The sequence below is a fragment of the Pyrus communis genome, chromosome 1, assembly GCF_041283825.1.
Source record: "Pyrus communis isolate YQ-2024b chromosome 1, ASM4128382v1, whole genome shotgun sequence".
In the NCBI taxonomy this organism is placed as follows: domain Eukaryota; kingdom Viridiplantae; phylum Streptophyta; class Magnoliopsida; order Rosales; family Rosaceae; genus Pyrus; species Pyrus communis.
The window spans coordinates 1579034-1600223 of NC_142565.1; the positions used below are offsets into that span (position 1 = coordinate 1579034).

Consider the following 21190-nt stretch of genomic DNA (forward strand, 5'->3'; position numbering starts at 1 on the left):
GCCTGCCACTTTGAACGAGTGCGACCTCTTCTCCTGCCTTTACCAATCCTTGCTCCTGTAAACAAAACACCAGAAAATGCACCCAGTGCTGGCATGGTTGAATAGAATAGCTATGTTCGTCCAAATCAGAACCAAAAATGTCCTGTGAAAAAGTTAAAAGAAACGAAACTATGGATCCTGCCAAGATTTATTCAAGGATGAATCTTTAATTTAAATTACTCTACGTCGCCATAAATTTAGGAAATATGCAGCAAAACGTCACCTTCAGCACAGTCAAGGCATTGCTAAAGCTTGTTTCAGAATCTTCTGTGAAATCCATGTATATTGGACATACGCCTTGATACAAAGCCAATCTCCGTTGTATGCTCTTACTGCATGGCAATCAAAGTACTTGCTAATGAATAGAACTTGCACAGCATATTTTGACTGATACAGTCACAAATTTTAACTAAATGCCTTTGTGACGGGTAAATTGAAAACTCACTCACTCGTGAAGGCAAATATGGTCCCGGTAGATCGGTTATGGCTCAATAGAATAGCCATAAAACCCGTTTTGGTAAAGACAACGATTGAGGTATCAAGAGTGTATTGGAAATCATGGTTGCATGGTAAGCAAACATCTCACTATGTGGTTCTGCAGAAATAAAGACTTCAGAGTCAGTTGTAACTGAATGAATTTCCAACCAATTCTATTGTGACACTTTTAATGTACCAGGCCGTGTTTCTGGCACACGGACAAATTTGACCATGATAAGGCTGTGTTGATTCTACATTGAATCCAACGACTGAGATCGAATATAATCAAATCTAACGGTCCAAATTTAAATCCAACGGCTAAAATAATTATAAAGAAAAATTATTTAACTCAAAATTCACCAAAAAATTCTATAAATACCTATGTATTTGTTCAAACATCCACACAAAACTTAATTTTCTCCTACAATTCTTCCAATTTTTCTTTCTACCATTTCTTTCCATTTCCAAATTGTTCAACATGGCAAGAGAGCATATTAGAGGTCGTAATTGGACTTGTAAGGAAGATGTTGTTTTATACTTGGCATAAGTTTCTGTTAACGAAGATGGTGCAGTTGGCGCGAATCAAAATAAAAAGCTTTGTGGGATAAAATCATTGAAAAGTTCCATGAAAGCTGCAACGGCAGCAGGAGGGACGGGCTAAAAGTTCAATGAAAAGTTCAATAAAGAGGTTTAGTGATTTTTCAATATTTATCGGAATTTAAATATTTTTAGATTAAAAAGTTCAATGAAAAAACACTTGCATTCTTACGGAAAAATATTAAAAGCGCTTATGAGTGGTTTTTGAAAAAAGAATGTGCAACACGACCTAACTTAATTGACAAATTTCTAAGTTGTCAAGTGAAACTTGGACTAAACAGGCCCTAACTTGGTTGACGCAGATCCAAGCAGAAGACTGGCACCCATTTTGTAACTGCAAGGACACGTCTGTCATACTTCTCTTCCCCTAAACCTTCACCGACAAGTCCCCTGCACCTATAAATACATGTACCCTCCCAAGCACTTTGAGCAACAACCAAAAAAACACATACAAAAATGGCAACCAAAACACAAACCCTAGCCCTAACGCTGTCCCTCTTGATCCTCATTTCTTCATGCGAGTCCTCTCAAGCCGCCGGAATCGCAACGTATTGGGGCCAAAACGGCAACGAAGGAACCCTAGCAGATGCTTGCAACTCAGGCAACTACCAATTTGTTAACATAGCTTTCCTCACGACTTTCGGAAACAACCAAGCCCCTGTCCTAAACCTCGCCGGCCACTGCGACCCCAGCAGTAGTACTTGCACGGGGCTGAGCGTCGACATCAGAGCTTGCCAATCCCAAAACATAAAAGTCCTCCTCTCGATTGGAGGGGCTGTCGGAAGTTACAATCTCACTTCAGCTGATGATGCAAGGCAAGTTGCTGATTACATCTGGAACAACTTCCTAGGTGGTCAGTCCGCTTCGCGCCCGCTTGGGGACGCTGTTTTGGACGGCGTTGATTTCGCTATTGTTATAGGTGGTGGGCAGTTCTATGATGAGCTCGCCAGGTCACTCAACGGACACAACGGACAGGCAAAAACGGTCTATTTAGCCGCAGCTCCACAATGTCCAATCCCGGATGCTCACCTAGACGGCGCAATCCAGACCGGCTTATTTGACTACGTTTGGGTTCAGTTCTACAACAACCCCCCATGCCAGTATGCAGACGGTAATGCCGACGCTCTTTTGAGCAGGTGGAAACAATGGGCCTCGGTTCCAGCCAGCGAGGTGTTCTTGGGTTTACCGGCAGCTCCTGAGGCCGCTCCGAGCGGCGGATTTATTCCTGCTGATGCTCTCAAGTCACAAGTTCTTCCAACGATTAAGAATTCGCCCAAGTACGGAGGAGTTATGCTCTGGAGCAGGCAGTATGACAACGGTTATAGTGCATCCATTATGGACAACATCTAATTAAGTTCTATGCCTAGCTTGCTTGTCCACACCAAATATATGCTGCTAAATAAGTAACCAATAATGCAATCTAGACGCATAAAACATAGGGCTTCCAATAGCTCGTTTATGAAGTCCTTGTCAACAATTTTTGTTTCACTTTCGAACTTCGTTAATAAACAAAAAATGTGCCTCAGTCCGTAGAGAACAGTTCAAGCCCAAACCATCTGTAGATTCTGTTTAAAATACTAGTACATGTGATAATATCGATACGCAAATTTATGAAAAATATCAATATTAGTTGTCTTCGATGAAAATTATGGAGTGTGTATATCAACTCATTATGATTTAGTTGAAACTAAAGAAAAAAAATTTCAAAAATTCCAAATCTACAATGAATTATGACAAAATTTACGTAGTGCATCAATAATTATCGTCGATACTCATTATATCTTGCTAATATAAGATCCAGGTCCTTGATTTTTCAAATATTTCGACGAAAATATCAACAAATTTTATTTCAAACATCTGTAGAATCACGCTACTTACATAACATCTTTCACAAAAGCACGAGACTCTCTCAATCTTAATCCCACGCCGGTCCCGCCGATGTGATACACCTAGAGGGGGCGTTGAGGGGGTGCGAAATGTGTAGTTGCACAGGGCCCCAAATTTGAAGGGGCCCGAAAATTTTTGTCACCTAATATTTATACGTAATAATATTCTATATTTAAAATTGCTTTTGTTATATGTTTTATATTCAAAAATTGATTCTGTTAGTACTTTAAAATCTCATCTCCCTCCTTATAAGCTTAATTTTTTTTTTCTTTCTAAATACAAAAATTTAGAGTACAATAAGATATTTTGAGTGTCAATAATACACCATAAAAGATGGTATTTTTTTCAATATGATTATATAATAATGTTACATATCCAAGTGAAATTTAAAGTTTGTTTTCTTGTTTGGTTGTTTAAGATTGAATTACTTTTGATTATTTAGTGAACGTTATGTTTGTAACTCTTTTTACTTATTATTAATAACATTTTTTAACTTGCATTTAATGAGTACTAAACTTTATTTTGATTTAAGTGATTGTTTTCTAACGTCAATATATGATCTTACATTTTTTTAAAACTTATATTAAGAAGGGGCACTTTTATAAATTTCGCACAAAACCCCTAAAATCTCAGAAATGGCCCTGGATACACCCTGACCAGTGTTCAACGGCTACGCGACAAACGGTAACAGCGGATATTAGAAGGTCGTCCTGTTTTCTCAATCAAACTATTAAAAAAAATTTAGACAGTTTTAAGTAAAAAGCTAGACGTTTCATTCCAACTGCCAAATTTATGCTTTAACAACTTACTGTTCTAAAACATACACCACAATTAATTAAAAGGGGGAAAATCGGAATACAAAAAAGAAGCGTATAGGATCACAAAATGCAATAGAAGAAAAATCAACCAATGCAAGAAACTATCACGACAATTCTGCTGGAAGTACAACACAAAAGCTATCATTTGAAACTATGGTACTGTAGATGAAGAAGTCTATGTTACGAGGGCGGCCTTTCCATCTCCGTTGCACCTAAACTTTGCGCACTTGAATGTTGTGAGTGGACTGAAGCCGCCAAATAGGTTGCCTGCCACTTTGAACGAGTGCGACCTCTTCTCCTGCCTTTACCAGTCCTTGCTCCTGTAAACAAAACACCGGAAAATACATCATCAGTGCTGGCATGGTTGAATAGGTAGCTACGTTAGTCCAAATCAGAACCAAAAATATCCTATGAAAAAGTTAAAAGAAACAAAAATATTGATCCTGCCAAGATTGATTCAAGGATGACACTTTAATTTAAATTACTCTACGTCGCCATAAATTTAGGAAATACGCAGGTAAAAGGCACCTTCAGCACAGTCAAGGCATTGCTAAAGCTTGTTTCAGAGTCTTCTGTGAACTCCATGTATATGGGACATACACCTTGATACAAAGCCAATCTCCGTTGTATGCTCTTACTGCATTGCAATCAAAGCACTTGCTAATGAATAACTTGCACAGCAAATTTTAACTGATACAGTTACAAATTTAACAATATTCATGCTGTACGCCAGTTTTTTTTTTTTTTAGTAACAGTATCACAAATAATGCCTTTGTGAGAGGTAACATGAAAACTCACTCATTCGTAAAGGCAAATATGGTCCCGGTAGGTCGGTAATGGCTCAATAGAATAGCCATGAAACCAGTTCTGGTAAAGACAACGATTGAGGTACCAAGAGTATTGGACATCATGGTTGCATGGTAAGCAAACATCTCACTCATGTGGTTCTGCAGGAATAAAGACTTCAGAGTCAGTTGAACCTGAATGAATAAGATGCTAGACGCTGGCAGCTGGGTACTGAAACTGAATGAATAAGTATATGTTCCCTAACCTTGAAAGCTTTACCAAGATTGGCTGGCACTGCGCTACCCAAGATGGTCGCCTCAGTCCGAAGTGCAACAGTGTGCATAACTTTCACTGCCTTCAAAGGAAACCTACATGGATATGAGATCTCTTTATCACATTATGCTACGGTCTAAATGTTAGTACAGTCCAAAACAGGTTCCAACCGTATAATTCCAATAGCCACAACAACTTACTTTCCATGAGCAGTTTCTCCAGAAAGCATAATTCCATCAGAACCCTCCCTAACAGCAATGGCAATGTCGGATACCTCGGCTCTGGTTGGTGTTGGGTGAACAATCATGCTTTCCAGCATATTTGTTGCCACAATAACAGCCTTTCCCATGCTACGGCATATCCTGATAATCTCTTCCTACATTTTGAAATAAAAGAGAGTTCAGAACGTACTCAATGAACTCAACTTAATACATCAATCTTGTTATGTACCTGCAAAAGTGGAACTTCTTCAACAGGGAGCTCCGCACCAAGATCTCCCCTTGCAACCATTGCCTAAAATCAAGATAATTGTGTCAGTAACATCAGGTAAGTTCAAAATGTATTATTTACATAATAAAAGAAGACACTGGTGTTTGACGTTTGAGTTATTTTTATATTAAACATAAAGACTAATATATTAAACCGTGCTAAAAAAAGTTTAACATATCATTTCCTAAATTATCTATATTAAAAATTTAAAAGAAGGGATAGCTGAAACTTATTGATAAATTTCAAATGTGTTTTTAAGATGCAAATAACCAGGAGAACGAGCATTTATTGAGTATCAAGTTTCCATTCATTGATTCAAGAAATTACCCCATCGGATGCTGTGATAATGGAATGCAAATTCGGGATAGAGTCTGCACTTTCTATTTTTACGATAACGTGTATATCTGCATTGTTACCTGCAATATCAAATATATTAGATACAATTATTTAAAAGCATTAAACAAAAGTGTGGTATTCAGATGTATTTTCTGTATATATGATAAAAAGTATTTGGACAGTTACTTTGCAGATAATTCTTCAATTCATGAACAACTTGCGCATCTTTGACAAATGAAACAGCATAGAAGTCAACTTTATTGTCCACTCCAAATTTAATATCTTCCCAATCTTTCTCTGCAATAAATAAGTTTATACAACCATATCGGTTAAGAAAACAGATCATAAAGAAATAAAAGAAAACATCTTTAATTGAATGTGAAATATTTAATCGACAATTCAGGAATCCAACCAGTGATAGAAGGCAATGTTGCACTTTTCCCTCGCACATTCAAATGTCGCCTAGACTTAAGCTCTCCTCCATCAACAACTTCACAGTTCACTGATTCGTCTGTCTTGGACTTCACCAGGAATGACATCATACCACCTACAGTTCAAATCAAGATTCAGGGTGCATATAAACATAATTTCAATTTTTAACCAAAAGAAAAGTAAAATTCAGCATACCATCAACCAGAAGCATGTCTCCCGGTGCTACATCGTTAACAAAATCATCATAGTTCACGCTAACACAATCTGATGTGCCAACCCCTCTTTTGATTGTAAAGGTAAATTCCTGCCCACTTTCCAAATTGATTGGCTGCGGCAAGTCACCGCTCCTAACCTCAGGACCCTGATACAGAACAACATGTCATCAATGGAATGACCTATATATAATCCGAAAAGTAAAAAATAAGCAATTTAATGTAATGACTTGATATCGAAGGAATAACAACAAACAATAAGGGGAGCCTTGCCTTGGTATCAAGCATGATTGCAATGACATTGTCTTTATGTTGCTCATTATATTCTTTAACCAAGTCTATAACTTTCTGATGAGACGCGTGATCTCCATGTGACATATTCATACGAGCAACATTCATTCCAGCCTCGGCCAACTTCCAGATCATTTCGCGTGTGTTGGTGGAAGGACCAATTGTGCAAACAATCTTTGTCTTACGTTTGACAACAGGCTTGGACCACATACCCACTGCTGGGTCATCAAGTTGCTGAATTTCCTTCCACTGCTCCTCTATCTGATTAGCAACACAAACTAACCAAATCTAAGCATACATTCTAAAAGCACTTGGAACTTTAAATGAAAATTTCAAAGTGACTGTAATAAAAGCGATTATGAGCATAAGTGATTTCTATAAAAGCATTTCCAAACATCCCTAAACATCTATCAATCAGCCTATCTACTATCAATTAACATCCAAAAACAAAAAGTTTCATTTTTTCTCATTCTTTTCTACAATTTCTCGGCAACCAAACAGATTATACTTTTTTACGCAAAGGTGGGGGATTCCAGCTAAGCCCGTAATAAAGTATCGAACTTTCCATCCAAGCGAATCAAACCTGAGACCTCGGAATAACTCTAAGGAGGAATACCGCTAGACCGCATTGCCAAACGCATCAAGGTCCAAACAAAGAACAAGGAAGATTTGAGTAGTGGCACGAACCTTGGGTGAGTCTTCGGGTGAGACGGGAGCAACCTCCGTCTGAAGGGGACGCTTCGCAGTGATCTCAGACCTCCTGTTCCCAAACAGTCTCCAGCTCCATCCCCTCTGCTTCTCCTCAAAGGCCATAACTTTGTATGCAAAGCTCGTCGATGGCTTCAGCTTGAAGGCGGCGCGGCGGTGTGCGGATTCAGAGGTGGGAGAGAGGATCGAGCTCTGAATCGCCCGCATAGCCACCACCTGCGACATTTAGGAGAGACAGGAGAGAGAAAGAAGAGAGAGGGAGAGATTCGGGTTTTTGGCGGAGGTTCTGAGTGGACAATGGTGAGGGTGAAGTGACTGGCCGAGGGATTTAAAAGGACGTGGGGGAGGTTGTGGAAGTCGCCGCTACTCTTGGCGGAGGTTTTGAGGCGCCACAGAGAGAGCGAGAAAGAGACAGAGACAGAGAGTTTGGAAGGGCTTTGTTTGTATCGAAGGAAGTAGCGGCGAAGTACAAGTTGCTCAACTTCCTTCGTTCTAAGCGGAGTTTGTCTCGAAAGGGGAACGGGCGGGTCACGAGACTGCTTTGGGCCTGTTCTGGACAAACAGTGCTGCTTCCGCATATGCGGGCTTCTGGGCTGTTTTGCCAGTTGAGCAACTCGCATAGCTAAGTTTACCGTCACATGATATTTCGATTCACTATTACCTGCGTTCTAATGTAGGAATATATTTTTCTTCGCATGACTTTACACTAATGGACACAAATGTCATATGTGGTGAATTTGTTATCTATACATTCTTATTTTGAGAAATTATTTTGTATAACTCTGTCTAGATTTATAACAATACGTGACAAATTTAAATCCGCGCACAATTATTTATCAATCTATGTAATTTTCAACATGACTATTGAGAGTTTGAATCTCATATCGAGAAAAGAAGGGACTTTATATGTGGTTATAAATAGTTGGGTTGTTTTTCATATTACCAATTGATTTTATGATGAAACCTCAACTTTCTTCATAGTATCAAAGCAAGTTGTCTTACATATGAAGTCCAATGGCCACACGTGAGGAAGAGTGTTGACAGTTTGAATCACACATTGAAGAAAAAAGAGACCTTACATGTGTTTATAGGTAATTGTGCTACTCATCATTATTAGAAAAATAATTTTTAAAAATCAATGGTTTTCACCTACCAAGAGGATCCTCGTTGGATCCTTTTTGTGAAATTTTTTTATTTATTTAAAATTGAATATATACAACACTTGATAAAAACTGACTGGACGATATACGATAAATATATGTGATTGGAGAATCCTTGATATTCTTACAAAAAAGATCCTATATACGATTGCCACATCAGCTGACACCTGTACACCTAATGGCCACATCAGCTAAAAAAAAACCTTGGCCACGCCTGAAGAGCGCGGGAAAATCACGTTGAAATTGGCGCCACCAAAACCCTCAAAATGAACCCTTTCTCGGAGATCTGATCGCTCTCGCGCCAAATTCCTCCACTCCTCATCTCCTCCAGAAATCCCAAACTCTCCAACCCTCGTTTGAAAACGGTACCGTTTCACGGAAGATGGACTTGGAAGGCTTATCGGTAATATGCTGTGATCTGGGGATTGCAGAAGAAGATGACAATGGCAACCGGATCGGCTACTCCAAGGGCAAGTACTGCTTAGGTGCGTTATCTATTTCTTCGAGAAATCTCTGTTTGGATACCGAGAAAATGCTGGAAATGGAAGATGTTTTAGTCTGGATTTCAAAATTTCGTAGTTAAATTGACTTTGAAGCAATTTTGGTTGGAGTAGATTGCCAAACTAGGGCAGATTTGGGGGGAATTATATATTTCACTTACTATTGATAGTTGGAAATGGGTTAATTTTGAAGGTAAAACTCCACCGGGCTAAGTTGCATCATTTTTCTTCCGTTTAATTTTTTTAAATTCGAATTTTTTTCTTTTGTTAATTCCAAACGTTCAATGGGTGTTTTTTTTTTCTTAATTATTTGTATTTGGCTTGAATGCACGAGGAATCTATGGTCTCGATTAATTAGATGAAAACGATGTCGATTGGGAATGTTATTTTCTCCAGTCAAGTGGCAGATATGAAATTTGTTTTTCTTTGTTATCGACAGATAATCTGAAAGATTTGCTAAGGTTTTTGAGGCGTGATGACCCACAGAATCGGGATGTTTTTAAGCAAGTCTGTAAATGGAATATTGTAGATCAGCATTTGGTACCTATCATTGAACACTGCCAAGCTGATACCAACTTGGTTTTGAATGCAGGTAAAGTCGTTTTTCTCTCTTCATTACATGTTTATGAAAACGTATTCCAAAGGGACGACTTTAATTATTTTTTTGAATTTGCAGTGAAGGTTCTGGTGTTCCTAACTATGCCAGTTGAGCCTTCGTCGAATGATGTTTTGCAACAGATAGAGTTTCTGTGGAAGTTGAAGTCTTCGATTACATCTAGTGATACTGTTGCAGTTATAGTATCACTTCTGGAAAGCCCACTGGAAAATTTGGAACGGTGAGAAGGTTACATATGCTTCATCTTCTGCATCGTTGGTTGCTTGAAAATTACATCTTCTTCATCGCTTCTTGACTAATCTTATCCTGCACAGTGATGCATTCACGGAGGATGACTGGAAACTGGTGCAGCTGGTACTTACTTTATTCCGAAACATCTTAGCTGTTCAAGAAATTTCACAGCAGCAGAAGGCTGGAGGAACGGCCATTCAATTTGTATCTCTCAGAGATAGATTTCTAGAACTTTTGTTTCATGAGAACGTGATGGACATAGTTTTAGTCATAACCCAGCATATTGGTGATTCCCGTAGCTATCTCTGTCATGATAACTTGCTTTTATTGGAAATTTTCCATTACATATTCATGGGTCAAGAACCAGAATTGATTGCAAACGCATATTCAAAAGGTCCTAAGGTTGGTTTCTCTTCATCTCTTTCTGAATTCTTTCCAAGGAAAATGAGGTTTGTTCAGAGCTAGCAAGCATTTTAAATAAGATGATGGTAGAAATTAAATCAAAACCTTGACAAGAAGCTTTGATGTGAGACATAGATAGAGCCACAAAACGTACAAATTTAAACCAATGAGATTTCTTTCCTTTTGTTGCTTTAATATTCTAAACTTTTGAGCTTTGAATTATTTGCTCAATGATTTAATCTTACGACTTACATTATTCTTGCAGTGGTTGATAGCCACTTTCTTATAGTCCATTTGATTACTTGTATTTATTAGGTGGATGGAAACACCGCTGTTTCTCTAAATAGTCTCAAGTCCATAATGGAGGAAGAAGAAGAAGAGAAAAAAAGACTTTCTAGACTACGTAACATGAGTCGCCATTCACATTTTAGTGGAACATTTACCCAGCTCACCATGGTAGGGAGTCTTACTATGGACTGATGCAAGTGAGCTTATTAACTTCTTATTAGTTCTTCTCTAATGATAATGGGCTTTCCTTGGCAGGATGGTTCTGTGGCAGTTTTGAAGGGAAGGCCTACTTCTACCTCTTGTAAAACCATGCTTAAACCACATAATCCCCGGGGTCCAGTAAAAAAAATTGCTTGGGATCATGGGACATTGCCTTCAACAAGGGATAAGATTTTAGAATTGCTCCATGATTTTGTAAACCAGTTTTTATCAGGGGGTTACAATGGTATGTCATTTTTTCGTTCCTCTTTTATGTTAGTTCACTCTTTGTTTTCCTTGATGTTCCATTATGGTCCTATTGCACAATTACAAAGTGGTCCGTGTCTATCAGTTCTGATGCAGTCAATTCGTGAGAATATTGAAAAGGAACACCCCTCAATTCAGAAGAGTGATGTTGTTGTCTTCTTTCAAGTTGCTCAGTTTGCTATTTCTTTCCAGTATCACAAGTCTTCAATTTCTAAGGTGAGACAAGCTATGTTGGATAACCATGTTTAGTTGCTTCCTAAATGGACATGGTAATTACTTTTTGCAAAATGAAACCTTTCTGCAAACATGACTCATTTTTCAGAATTTAGAAACTAACCTTTTTGCACAGAGAAGGACCAATATTTCTCATCTCAATCCCCCCCAACCCGCCATTTAATCAATGCAACTACGGCCTTTCTCCATTATCCATTCTAAAGGGTTTAGATTGTACTTCTGATATAATGAGTCCATTAAGCACAGTGGTTGTCATTTTGCGTTATTTCACCACAAAACTCAAGTCACATTTCTTGTTGGAGAATTTTAATTGTTTTACCTGGATCTTCTATGATTTACCAGCCAAGCATGGGCACAGAAGCAGATCCAACTGTAGCTCCCACTGATAAAGATGCTGATAGCACGTTCTTCAAAGGTGATGTTTGTGGACCCATTGCAGCATCAGTGAACGAATCTATGTTTCAACTAGTCATTTCAAAGTGGCGTTATGCATATGATAGCTTGAAGGAAACACATGACTACAAGTTTTTGTCTGCAGCTGGTTCTCTTATGAAAAATATGGTAATTATTTCATTACTTTCCAAGAACACTTCTCTGTGGCCTAAGTTATTTTCCATGCAAGGGACATTGGTGTAACGAATGATGGAAAAAAGTACATGGTTTTTAAAGGGACCAATTGCACTTTAGGGGCCCATTAGAAGAACATATCATAAGTTGCCATATCTCGAAATCTCTATGCAAGTTATTGACATGTGAAGTTGGGATCAGAACTGTATTTTAATTATGCCCTTGCAACATGCTTAACTAATTTATTTTTCTTCCAGATTCGCATGCTAGATTTGGTGCTTAAGTTATTGCCGGCAGATTCCAAGGAGCCTCAAACAGCTCGCATACTTCTCTACAAATTATTTTATGATCAGACTGATGAGGGAATGACTCACTTCCTCATAAATTTACTCAAATCATTTGACACTTACAAACAACCCAGAAGGTCTACTTTTTCCTTTTTGTATCCACACGCACGCTTTTTTTAAATTTCCAAATATGATTTTTCACCTTTTGAAATCCTGTTGAGAGGTTCTCTTTAGTGGTTGTGTCAGTATCAGAGAGTTTTAACGAAGGATTAGAGGATTTTTTTTATTTGTTGTTGGGCATCCAATTTTGGATATGCAATCTTTAAGAAGGGGAGATGATTCAGCATTCTACAGGGTAGGACTTTTCCCTGACGATCAAGAAACATGGGCCCTTAACATACTACTGTTCAAACACGTACAAGGAAAAAGAGATTTAATATCCATTTGTCTTTGATCAAAAGCAAGTTATTCCAAAATTAATTACATTTTTTTTTCTCTTGTTTGATTGCCTTTATTTCATATTCACAAGTTTTCTTTGTCAGTGATCTTGCAGATTTGATAGAGATGGTTTATAAAGTTTTACGGCTCATGGAAAACCTTCAAGCAGGCGGAACTTTGAGGGTATGTAACATTCATAATTTTGGATGGGGGAAAGGGGGAAAATATTATTGTCTCTCTACTAAAACCATTTGGAAAAGAAAAAAAAAAAGTCACTACTAAAACCAGTTTCCTTTTATGATTAAGGTTTCTAAAAAATCTAGGAAAGTGAGGAAGAAGAAAACACCGATCGAGAAGGACACAGAATATAAACTCTTAGAAGAACATGCTACCATTCAAAAAGAGATTGGCATCTCCAATGAAGAGCAATCAACAGATATGAGTGTGACAGAGAACAGAAGCCTAAACACAATTTCTGATGGGAAAGAAGACACCATTATCCCTGATCAGCCTGATGAATGCAAAATATCTTTGTTGGAGACAGAAAAAATTGAAAGTCTGGCACAGATCGATCGCAGAGATTCTGACTATGTCAATGGCGATCTTGGTTATGGCACAGGCGATTCTTCTGCTGATGAGCAGGTAGCTGCAACTGATGAAGTTGATTTTAAGGTGTCAACTTTGATTTCTGCTTTTGCAAGCCACAGCATCATCCAGAAGTTGTGTTGGTTGCTTAAGTTTTATAAGACTAACTCAACCAGTACAAATCACTACATAGTTAGCATGCTTCGAAGGATCAGTGATGACCTGGGGCTCTCTCCGATGTTGTATCAGGTGAAACTTTATGCATCAACTTTATACAATTTTAAGTAGCAATTTCAAGTTAATTTCTCATCCAAAGTTTTCATGGAAAAACTTTTGCAGTTATCACTCCTCACTACATTCTATGACATTCTAGCTGAGCAGAAGTCATGTCCATGCAAGGTGTTCGAAAATATTGTCGATTTTTTGAAAAGTTTGGTCAGAAAAATGCTTAAAAAAATGAAAAATCAACCCCTACTTTTTGTGGAAGTTCTCTTCTGGAAAACTCGCAAAGAATGCCATTACATTAATGCTGAGTATTTATTGCAAGAGCTTGGCCATTTGAAGAAAGAAACTAGAAACTGGGCAAACAGTTTAGGGGATGACGAAATTGGTCAATCACTGGACAAAGGATGGACAAGTAGAAGCATAGCAGATGCACTTGGTGAAGATGAAGCTGACGTCGTTCTCCCTTATGACCTTGGATATGAGAAGTAAGACATGTTTCTGATTCCTCTATTAAGCAGGAAATTGTGATATATGAATGAATTTTGCGAAACAAGTTTACCAAAGGGACAAAAAAAAGTACAGAATTTTCTGAATGGATGAGATACTGCAAGAGGAGCTAACGAATATGCCTTCTTTTTTCTTACAGTGATGGAGAAAATTCTGACAAAGCGAAGGGAGGTACTGCATCTATTTCAGATAATGAGATTGATGGGCAAGCTAATTATGACAAGTACGTCCCTTATACTTACAACTTGATGATTAATATTGTTTATAAATTGTCATCTTAATGAGACCTTGATGCATTTAACTGTTGCAGTGAGGGAAAGTCCATAGAGAATGAAACTGAGAGGGTTTCTATTAAAAACAAGCGACTTGTTATTGGAGCTGAACTGGAGATGAAAATTAAGGATCTGTATGAGAAGTATGGTTCCTTGATCCAAGATCTTTTTTCTTCTTTCTTGAGCCTTTAACTCGTCATGGTAGACCTGATATCAGCCGAAACATAATAATATAAAAAGCATTGGCCATGACGTGCATTCATAATTTGAGTTGTGCCAATTTTGTTTTAGTAATCTACTTTCTTAATCCAGCTTTGCTGAAATCTATCCTAAGTTCCTAACAAATATGGCCAATCTAGATTCAAGGATGACCAGAATTGTAGTCATCTTATTGCGGAAGCTCTTGATCCTGATGGTAAAGTTTCATCAGCTCAAATTTCCAACAAGCTTAAACAGCTAGGGCTGACAGTTGCACGAAGGAAAAGAATTCGGAAAGCTCAGGAATCTGTTTCCACTGGGCCTAGTCAAATTGGTGGAGATGGAAGAGTAGAGGAAGCAGTTAACACTCATTCTGAATCAAAAAGCCAGCCTTTGTAAGTATTTTGTCAATTAGCCATTCATTTCGTGACAAATCTTAATGTGTGCTGGTTTTGTTTGTGTTACTTCGCTGCTCCAGCTGTTAATTAATTTCACCTTGATATTTTTATAGGCGAGCAAGAAAAAGGGTCCGTGCCCTCAGTCAAGATCAGGAAGCTAATATCAGAGCTTTGTATGAGCAGTGAGTATTACTTGGTGGCTTGGTGGAAATATGAGATTTGACATCTTCTCACTTGATAAATGCTGAAGGATTGCTAAAGAAAAGTAGATGATGGAAGTTTACTGTTATATTGTTTTAAAGAAAAATTTGCTCTCTTTGATCTTCCCAGATTTAAAGACCATAAGAAGTGCAGCCATATGATTGCAAATGCGATGGATGGAGATGGGAAATTCACAGCTCCTCAAGTTTCTCGTAAGCTTAAGCAGCTTGGTTTGCATATTCCTCGGAAGAAGAGGCCTTCAGGTGGCATGCTGAAGGATGAGGATCATAGCGACTCTAATGCAAACAAAATGCACGACTCAGATGATGAAACGCTGTTTTCATTAATGAAAAGGTAAATGTCAATGATTAGTATGTCCATCTTAGTTTTCAGTATTTTGGCATTTTACTGCATTTGTCAGACTCCAATATCTTTATGTAAACCTTACAATATAAGGTTATTAAATTCATTATTCAGTTCGGTTTCCATATTCCAAATTAAGTTGTAAGAATGTGTATTTGTACATTCCAAACTCATGTTGGTTCCATCTTTATTCTTTACACACGCATGCATACATAGATGTGTAAATACCTGTCTGACAACAATTTGTTTGAACTTCTAGGGGCAAAAAGGATGGTAGCAAGGAGTTGCTAGAACAGACTGCGGGACAAGAAGCGTTGGAAGATGATTCTGATGATGAAATCCTAAGCTCTGTTCTCAAGTAAATCTCTTCCTTCTCTCCCATGTTCAAACCTCCCCCGAGAAAAAAAACGAAAAAGAAAAATTCGAATAATTAGTCATAGGATTCTGATTGTGTATGTAAGGTAGCCATTTTTCTAATAAAAAAATTGTTCTTTTGGATATAGGAAAACTAGGCGATCCCTTTCCAAGTCCATGGATCAAAATTCCGAAGCCATCTCAATTCAGGGAACAGAAAGCGGCAGTGTTTTGGAAAATGAAGTTGACGAAGGTGCTGCTGCCAAACGTGCTAGTCTGAATGGCACAGAACAATCTGAATTCACAGGCACCAGCAGTGGTAATACATTAGATGTTGGACCTGTGAAAAATTTGGAGGATTTGCGACGTCAGGACAAGGACACTGATTTGGCAGAATCGGAGGATGAAGTAGGTACATTGCCAGTGAGTGGTGTAAGCAGAAGGAGGTCAAGGATGGTAGTTGAAGATGAAGACGATGACTGAGATTGCAGCATGGTCAGGTTTCACCGTGCTGGAGTGTCGAAGGACGGTTTAGTTTCCGACTCAGCTGGAGTTGTTATACCATTATCCATTGTAGCATGCATGTCAGAGATTTATGTATAGTTACGGCAGCATGATCAGGTTTCACCGTGCTGAGTACCGAAGTGGTGAAATCATCCATTTTTCTTAAACCTGCAGTAGAATTTGGATTAGTGATATGTGTGTACATTGTGTAAGGGACTCCTGTGGACAGGGAAGGTCACCTCCGAACTGTTGGACCTTAGATGCCGCGTGGGTCATCATCCTACAAATAGTGGTCCCACAATTGCCCCCGACTGTCGATTTCCGGATTGTAGAGGGGACAGAATCCAACAATCCATGCCCCCATGACCTTTCTTTTCTTTTTCTAATCCCTTTTTTCACCTTTTCTCTACCACTTTCCCTCATTTTCCCGTTACCTCCTTTCCACCTCTTCCTACCTTCTTTCCACCTTTTCCTACCTTTTCCCGACCACTTTCCCACCTTCTCGCATGGGGAGGATATTGGGAATCATTTAATCGTGTTGGTTTGTCATATACTGTGTGATCAATTTTTGTTAAGATTGTTTGTGTTTAATTTTAAATAAAAAATCAAAATGATTTCTAATTGCAGAATGATAGATAAAATGATACGATGAAGTGATTCCCAAGATCTTCATAAAGGGGTTCCGGATAAGATCCTACATCCTATTCGTTCATCGTACATCGTGTGACCAAAAAATATTTTAAATTTTTTATTTAAAATTAAACACAAACAATACCTAATGATTTTTGATCACACGATGTTCGATAAATGGATGAGATATGAGGATCATAAAGAGGATCCGAAGAGCAACCTCATCCTTTTTTCTCTACCACTTTCCCTCATTTTCTCTATCACTTTTCCTCCTTTTTCCACCTTTCCACATAGACCTACTTTAACCCTTGGTGTAAAACTGAAATTTTAGATTTTAAACATACCCAAACTTGCTCCAACCCTTGGGCCAAATATAATTTTTAACCCAAAACTCATTTTTGGAGCATATTTAGCCTAGGATTCCCCTCGGGTTAGTGGGTTAGCCCACCATATATGTGTATTTTTTTTTTAGTTATATGTTTATAAATTCATTGAATCCAATAGTTAAAATCTAATATGATCAAATCCAATAGAAAAAAAGACCTAACGGTCCAAATTTAAATCCAACAACTAAAATAATTAAAAAAAATCAATTATGTATTTCATATTCTTTTATAGTATTCCACGAGTTTCATGATGTTGGTTTACTAATTTTTCAATATTTATTGGAATCAAAATATTAAAATGTTAAATTCATTCTTTAATAATGTCGGACAAAAAATTTAACCCAGAAGAGTTGGACCCCAAAACCTAATTTTTTTGAGTTAAAAATTTTAGATTTTAACTTAAGAATTGGAGATGATCTTACTCTTACCCTCGTTTACCACTTTCTCCCCTTTTCTCTACTACTTTTCCTCCTCTTTGCTTTGTTTTTCTACGACTCCATCTTTCTTTTTACCACCTTTTCTCAACGTCCACATAACGACAACAAAGGATCAATCAATAAAACAACATCTCTTGCTTTTCACTCCCAAATCCACATACAGCTCAATTCACCTTTTCACATAACATGTTGCTCACAATCATATATTCTGTCTTGTTTGCTCTCACATCTGCCAAATGCTGTTTGGGTGCTGGAATCAGTTCCAACATCAGGTGCTTACAAGCAGAAAAAACCGCTCTGCTTCAGTTCAAACAGGGCCTCATCGACAAGTCCAACGTTCTTGCCTCTTGGGAAACCGGCAAAGATTGTTGCAAGTGGAGAGGAATCGCTTGCAACAACAAAACAGGTCATGTTGTCACGCTAGATCTCTATTACAATTATTCTGATATTTCTCATGTTGGAACTCCCCTAAGTGGTGTGATTTCTCCTTCTCTACTTGAATTGCCATATCTAACTTACTTGGACCTCAGTTTCAATAATTTCCAAGGAGAAATTCCCAAGTTCATCGGTTCCTTGAGTCGATTGGAACAACTCAAACTAGCAGGTGCTGATCTTAGCGGACCAATTCCTCCCCAACTCGGAAATCTCTCTAGTTTGTATACTCTTGATCTTGCATGGAACTATGTCACATTTGAAAATCTCGAGTGGTTATCTCATCTTTCTTCTTTGAGGTACTTGAATATGTCGCGTCTTAATTTTTCCGAGGTTGTAAATTGGCCAGAATCTATAAGCAAACTCCCTTCACTTGTTGAGCTTCAGTTATCTTCGTGTAATCTTCCCAATGTTGAACTGAGTTCGCTTTCTTTTGTCAATTCTTCAAACTCTCTTCAAGTCCTTGAGCTGTCGGATAATATTCTTGATCTTTCAATATTTTATTGGATGGCCAATGTCAGCACCAACCTTGTTCACATTGGTTTAGTTGGTGATCAGTTGCAAGGTCCCTTCCCAGATGTTTTTGCTAATATGGTTTCTCTCGTGTCTCTTGATCTCTTGTATAACAAACTTGAAGGCGGGATACCAAAATCATTTCGAAACCTTTGCAGCTTAGAGTCGTTGAATTTAGAGGGAAACACACTTTCCGACAGACTTGAAGACTCTGTCGAAAACTTGTCTTGTGCTCAAGACACCCTTGAGTTCTTGTGTTTAAGTGGGAACCCGTTTTCGGGTTCATGTCCTGACAACCTTACAAGATTTTCATCCTTGAAAGTATTGTACATTGAGGGCACCAACGTAAGTGGAGCTCTTCCAAAAAGTTTTCGGCCACTCTCCCAGCTAAGATCCTTGAGCCTATTAAGAAACCAGTTCACCGGATCACTGCCTGATTTTACAGGTCTTTCGTTGTTAAGGCAGTTATATATCTCCCAAAATCAACTCAACGGATCTCTACCTGAGAGCATCGGCCAACTTTCCAGCCTCGAAGATTTGGATCTTTCTTGGAATTCTTTAAGTGGTGTCATAACTGAAGTGCACTTCTCCAATCTCTCCCGTTTAAACTTCTTGGAATTTTCCCATAATCCTTTGTCTTTCAACTTTAGCTCGGATTGGAATCCGCCTTTCCAAATCAAAAGTCTAGGATTGTCCTCTTGCAAGGTTGGCCCTGCTTTTCCGAAATGGATTCAAACTCAGAAAAAACTTACTTCACTTCACATGGCTGATGCTGAGATTTCGGATTCTATACCTGATAAGTTTTGGGATCTGTCTTCCAGCTTCGTCGAGTTAAACCTATCAACGAACCAAATCCATGGAAAATTACCAAATTTGTCAACAAAAAACCGCACCTTCTTTTCTTTTGACTTGTCATCTAATCTCTTGGACGGCCTACTTCCGCCGTTTCCTTCAAGTGTAGCCGACCTGCGCCTCTCCCAAAACATGTTTTCGGGACCCTTATCTTCCTTTTGTGAAACAGAAGCTCCAAACTTGTTTAATCTAGACCTTTCCGACAATCAGCTATCCGGCGAACTTCCTACTTGTTGGATGCAGTTTCGAAGTTTGTTCGTCTTAAACATGGCTAAGAACAATCTCTCCGGGAAAATTCCAAGCTCATTAGGCTACTTAAAAGATGTTGTATTGTTACGCTTACAGGATAACAAACTTTCCGGAGAATTGCCTTCCTTGGAGAACTGTACAGACTTAAGAGTTGTTGACCTCGGTGACAATAAGCTATCTGGAAAGATACCGACATGGATAGGCCCGAGCCTAACAAAGTTGATGGTTCTTCGCTTAAATTCGAATGGGTTTTATGGAAGCATACCTTTAAGTTTATGCAGTCTTCCTGCGCTTCATGTTTTGGACTTCTCCAAGAACAATCTATCCGGAGCCTTGCCCCATTGCCTCCCTAACATAACAGCTTTGTCTTCGATGTCCCCCAAGGTGGAGGACGACTTTGTAGTTGGGTTTGTGCAACTGGTTTGGAAAGGAATATTGATCGAGTTTGGCGAAAATATTAAGCTTTTGAGAAGCATTGACATTTCGAGCAACAACTTAAGCGGAGACATTCCAGAAAGTGTAACAAGCTTGTTGAAGTTGATTTCTCTGAACCTGTCAAGCAACAATTTTACTGGGGTGCTTCCTAACAACTTTGGTCAGCTGGAGATGTTAGAATCGCTTGATTTGTCACAAAACCAGATATCTGGTAGCATCCCTCCGAGTTTTTCGAGCTTACATTTTCTTGGTGTCTTGGACTTGTCATACAACAACTTATCAGGAAGAATTCCGGTTAGTACTCAACTTCAAAGTTTTGATGCTTCGCAATTTATGGGAAATCTTGGACTTTGCGGGCAACCGCTCACACCAGAATGCCCAGGAGATGTAACAACGGAAGATCCTGCAGTCCCCAATGGCAGTGGAAGTGACAAGACCAAACAAGATGATGATGGTCTCATAACCTTGGGATTTTATGTTGGCTTGGCGCTTGGATTTATCATAGGATTCTGGAGTGTTTGTGGTACTTTAGTTCTTAAGACATCTTGGAGGTACGCCTATTTCCGGTTCTTTGATGATATAAAAGCTCGGATTATGTGAAGACCGTTGCCTGTGAAGGCAAAGCCGCAGGGGAGGTTTCAATGGTAAACGGTAAAGCTCTACCCTCCTAATTTGTCATATACTTCTAAACTCCACTTGTTGAACTCGGTTGTACTTTTCGAGTTTGTCGAGAGATTCGGTAGAAGACTGCCGAAACATTATTTTTAAGCTTTTTATTTATTTACCTTTAATTTTAAGATACTTTTTGTTGACTTTGTAGATATGAAACCACAAGGATCATCAGGAAAAAAAAGTCGACAACAACATCGTAACTCTCGTTGGGGCAAAAGCGTACTCCAAAATTTAAATTTTGAGTGGCTCAACTTTCGTTCTTTTAGATTCAATGTAATATCAGAAGTGTTTTTTTCTTTTTCTTTTATTCTGATGCAATGTGATATAAAATGTCATCAACTATCTTGTTTGTCTAAAGGGTTATGTATGGACTGATTTTCAATCGGATCGGATCTTCCCATATGATTTTTTTTTTCTTTTTCGGATTCGGAATTTCAGATTCTA

The 21190-nt window shown here is 38.4% G+C and overlaps 4 protein-coding genes across 4 annotated transcripts; 3 read left to right on the top strand and 1 right to left on the bottom strand.

Annotated features, from left to right (window-relative positions):
• Positions 1 to 1534: 1534 nt before the first annotated feature.
• On the top strand, positions 1535 to 2576 carry LOC137721274 (acidic endochitinase-like). The gene has a single exon (XM_068460379.2). It carries the CDS (start codon positions 1570 to 1572, stop codon positions 2461 to 2463), a length of 894 nt encoding a protein of 297 aa, XP_068316480.2. The 5' UTR covers positions 1535 to 1569; the 3' UTR covers positions 2464 to 2576.
• Positions 2577 to 3749: 1173 nt separating this feature from the next.
• Positions 3750 to 7861, bottom strand: LOC137720505 (plastidial pyruvate kinase 2). The gene is made up of 12 exons (XM_068459582.2): positions 7325 to 7861; positions 6620 to 6898; positions 6330 to 6495; positions 6115 to 6249; positions 5889 to 5999; positions 5694 to 5782; positions 5328 to 5390; positions 5078 to 5253; positions 4870 to 4972; positions 4617 to 4765; positions 4347 to 4455; positions 3750 to 4138 (listed from the first exon to the last, which is right to left on the bottom strand). Exons 1-12 carry the CDS (start codon positions 7568 to 7570, stop codon positions 4031 to 4033), a joined length of 1734 nt encoding a protein of 577 aa, XP_068315683.2. The 5' UTR covers positions 7571 to 7861; the 3' UTR covers positions 3750 to 4030.
• Positions 7862 to 8772: 911 nt separating this feature from the next.
• Positions 8773 to 16761, top strand: ATIM (timeless family protein). Its single transcript, XM_088691415.1, has 19 exons — positions 8773 to 8990; positions 9445 to 9597; positions 9682 to 9841; positions 9936 to 10254; positions 10570 to 10710; positions 10798 to 10987; positions 11093 to 11223; positions 11584 to 11802; positions 12066 to 12232; positions 12638 to 12716; positions 12840 to 13367; positions 13458 to 13828; positions 13990 to 14073; positions 14161 to 14265; positions 14482 to 14715; positions 14832 to 14900; positions 15049 to 15273; positions 15542 to 15640; positions 15786 to 16761. The coding sequence occupies exons 1-19, from the start codon at positions 8888 to 8890 to the stop codon at positions 16117 to 16119; spliced, it is 3711 nt and encodes a 1236-aa protein (XP_088547541.1). The 5' UTR covers positions 8773 to 8887; the 3' UTR covers positions 16120 to 16761.
• Positions 16762 to 17721: 960 nt separating this feature from the next.
• Positions 17722 to 21151, top strand: LOC137721547 (receptor-like protein EIX2). Its single transcript, XM_088691418.1, has 2 exons — positions 17722 to 20725; positions 20895 to 21151. The coding sequence occupies exon 1, from the start codon at positions 17780 to 17782 to the stop codon at positions 20672 to 20674; it is 2895 nt and encodes a 964-aa protein (XP_088547544.1). The 5' UTR covers positions 17722 to 17779; the 3' UTR covers positions 20675 to 20725; positions 20895 to 21151.
• The last annotated feature ends 39 nt before the right edge of the window (positions 21152 to 21190 follow it).

Bases quoted from the DNA above. Each gene is read 5' to 3' on its own strand.
- LOC137721274 (XM_068460379.2), top strand. From the start codon at position 1,570: ATGGCAACCAAAACACAAACCCTAGCCCTAACGCTGTCCCTCTTGATC.
- LOC137720505 (XM_068459582.2), bottom strand. From the start codon at position 7,570: ATGTCGCAGGTGGTGGCTATGCGGGCGATTCAGAGCTCGATCCTCTCT. The intron at 6,496-6,619 runs GCAAGGCTCCCC...GTTCTGTATCAG, and splicing joins CAATCATGCTTGATACCAAG to GGTCCTGAGGTTAGGAGCGG. The intron at 4,766-4,869 runs GTTAGGGAACAT...TTATTCCTGCAG, and splicing joins ATCTTGGTAAAGCTTTCAAG to AACCACATGAGTGAGATGTT.
- ATIM (XM_088691415.1), top strand. From the start codon at position 8,888: ATGGACTTGGAAGGCTTATCGGTAATATGCTGTGATCTGGGGATTGCA. The intron at 9,598-9,681 runs GTAAAGTCGTTT...TTGAATTTGCAG, and splicing joins CAACTTGGTTTTGAATGCAG to TGAAGGTTCTGGTGTTCCTA. The intron at 10,255-10,569 runs GTTGGTTTCTCT...TGTATTTATTAG, and splicing joins CATATTCAAAAGGTCCTAAG to GTGGATGGAAACACCGCTGT.
- LOC137721547 (XM_088691418.1), top strand. From the start codon at position 17,780: ATGTTGCTCACAATCATATATTCTGTCTTGTTTGCTCTCACATCTGCC.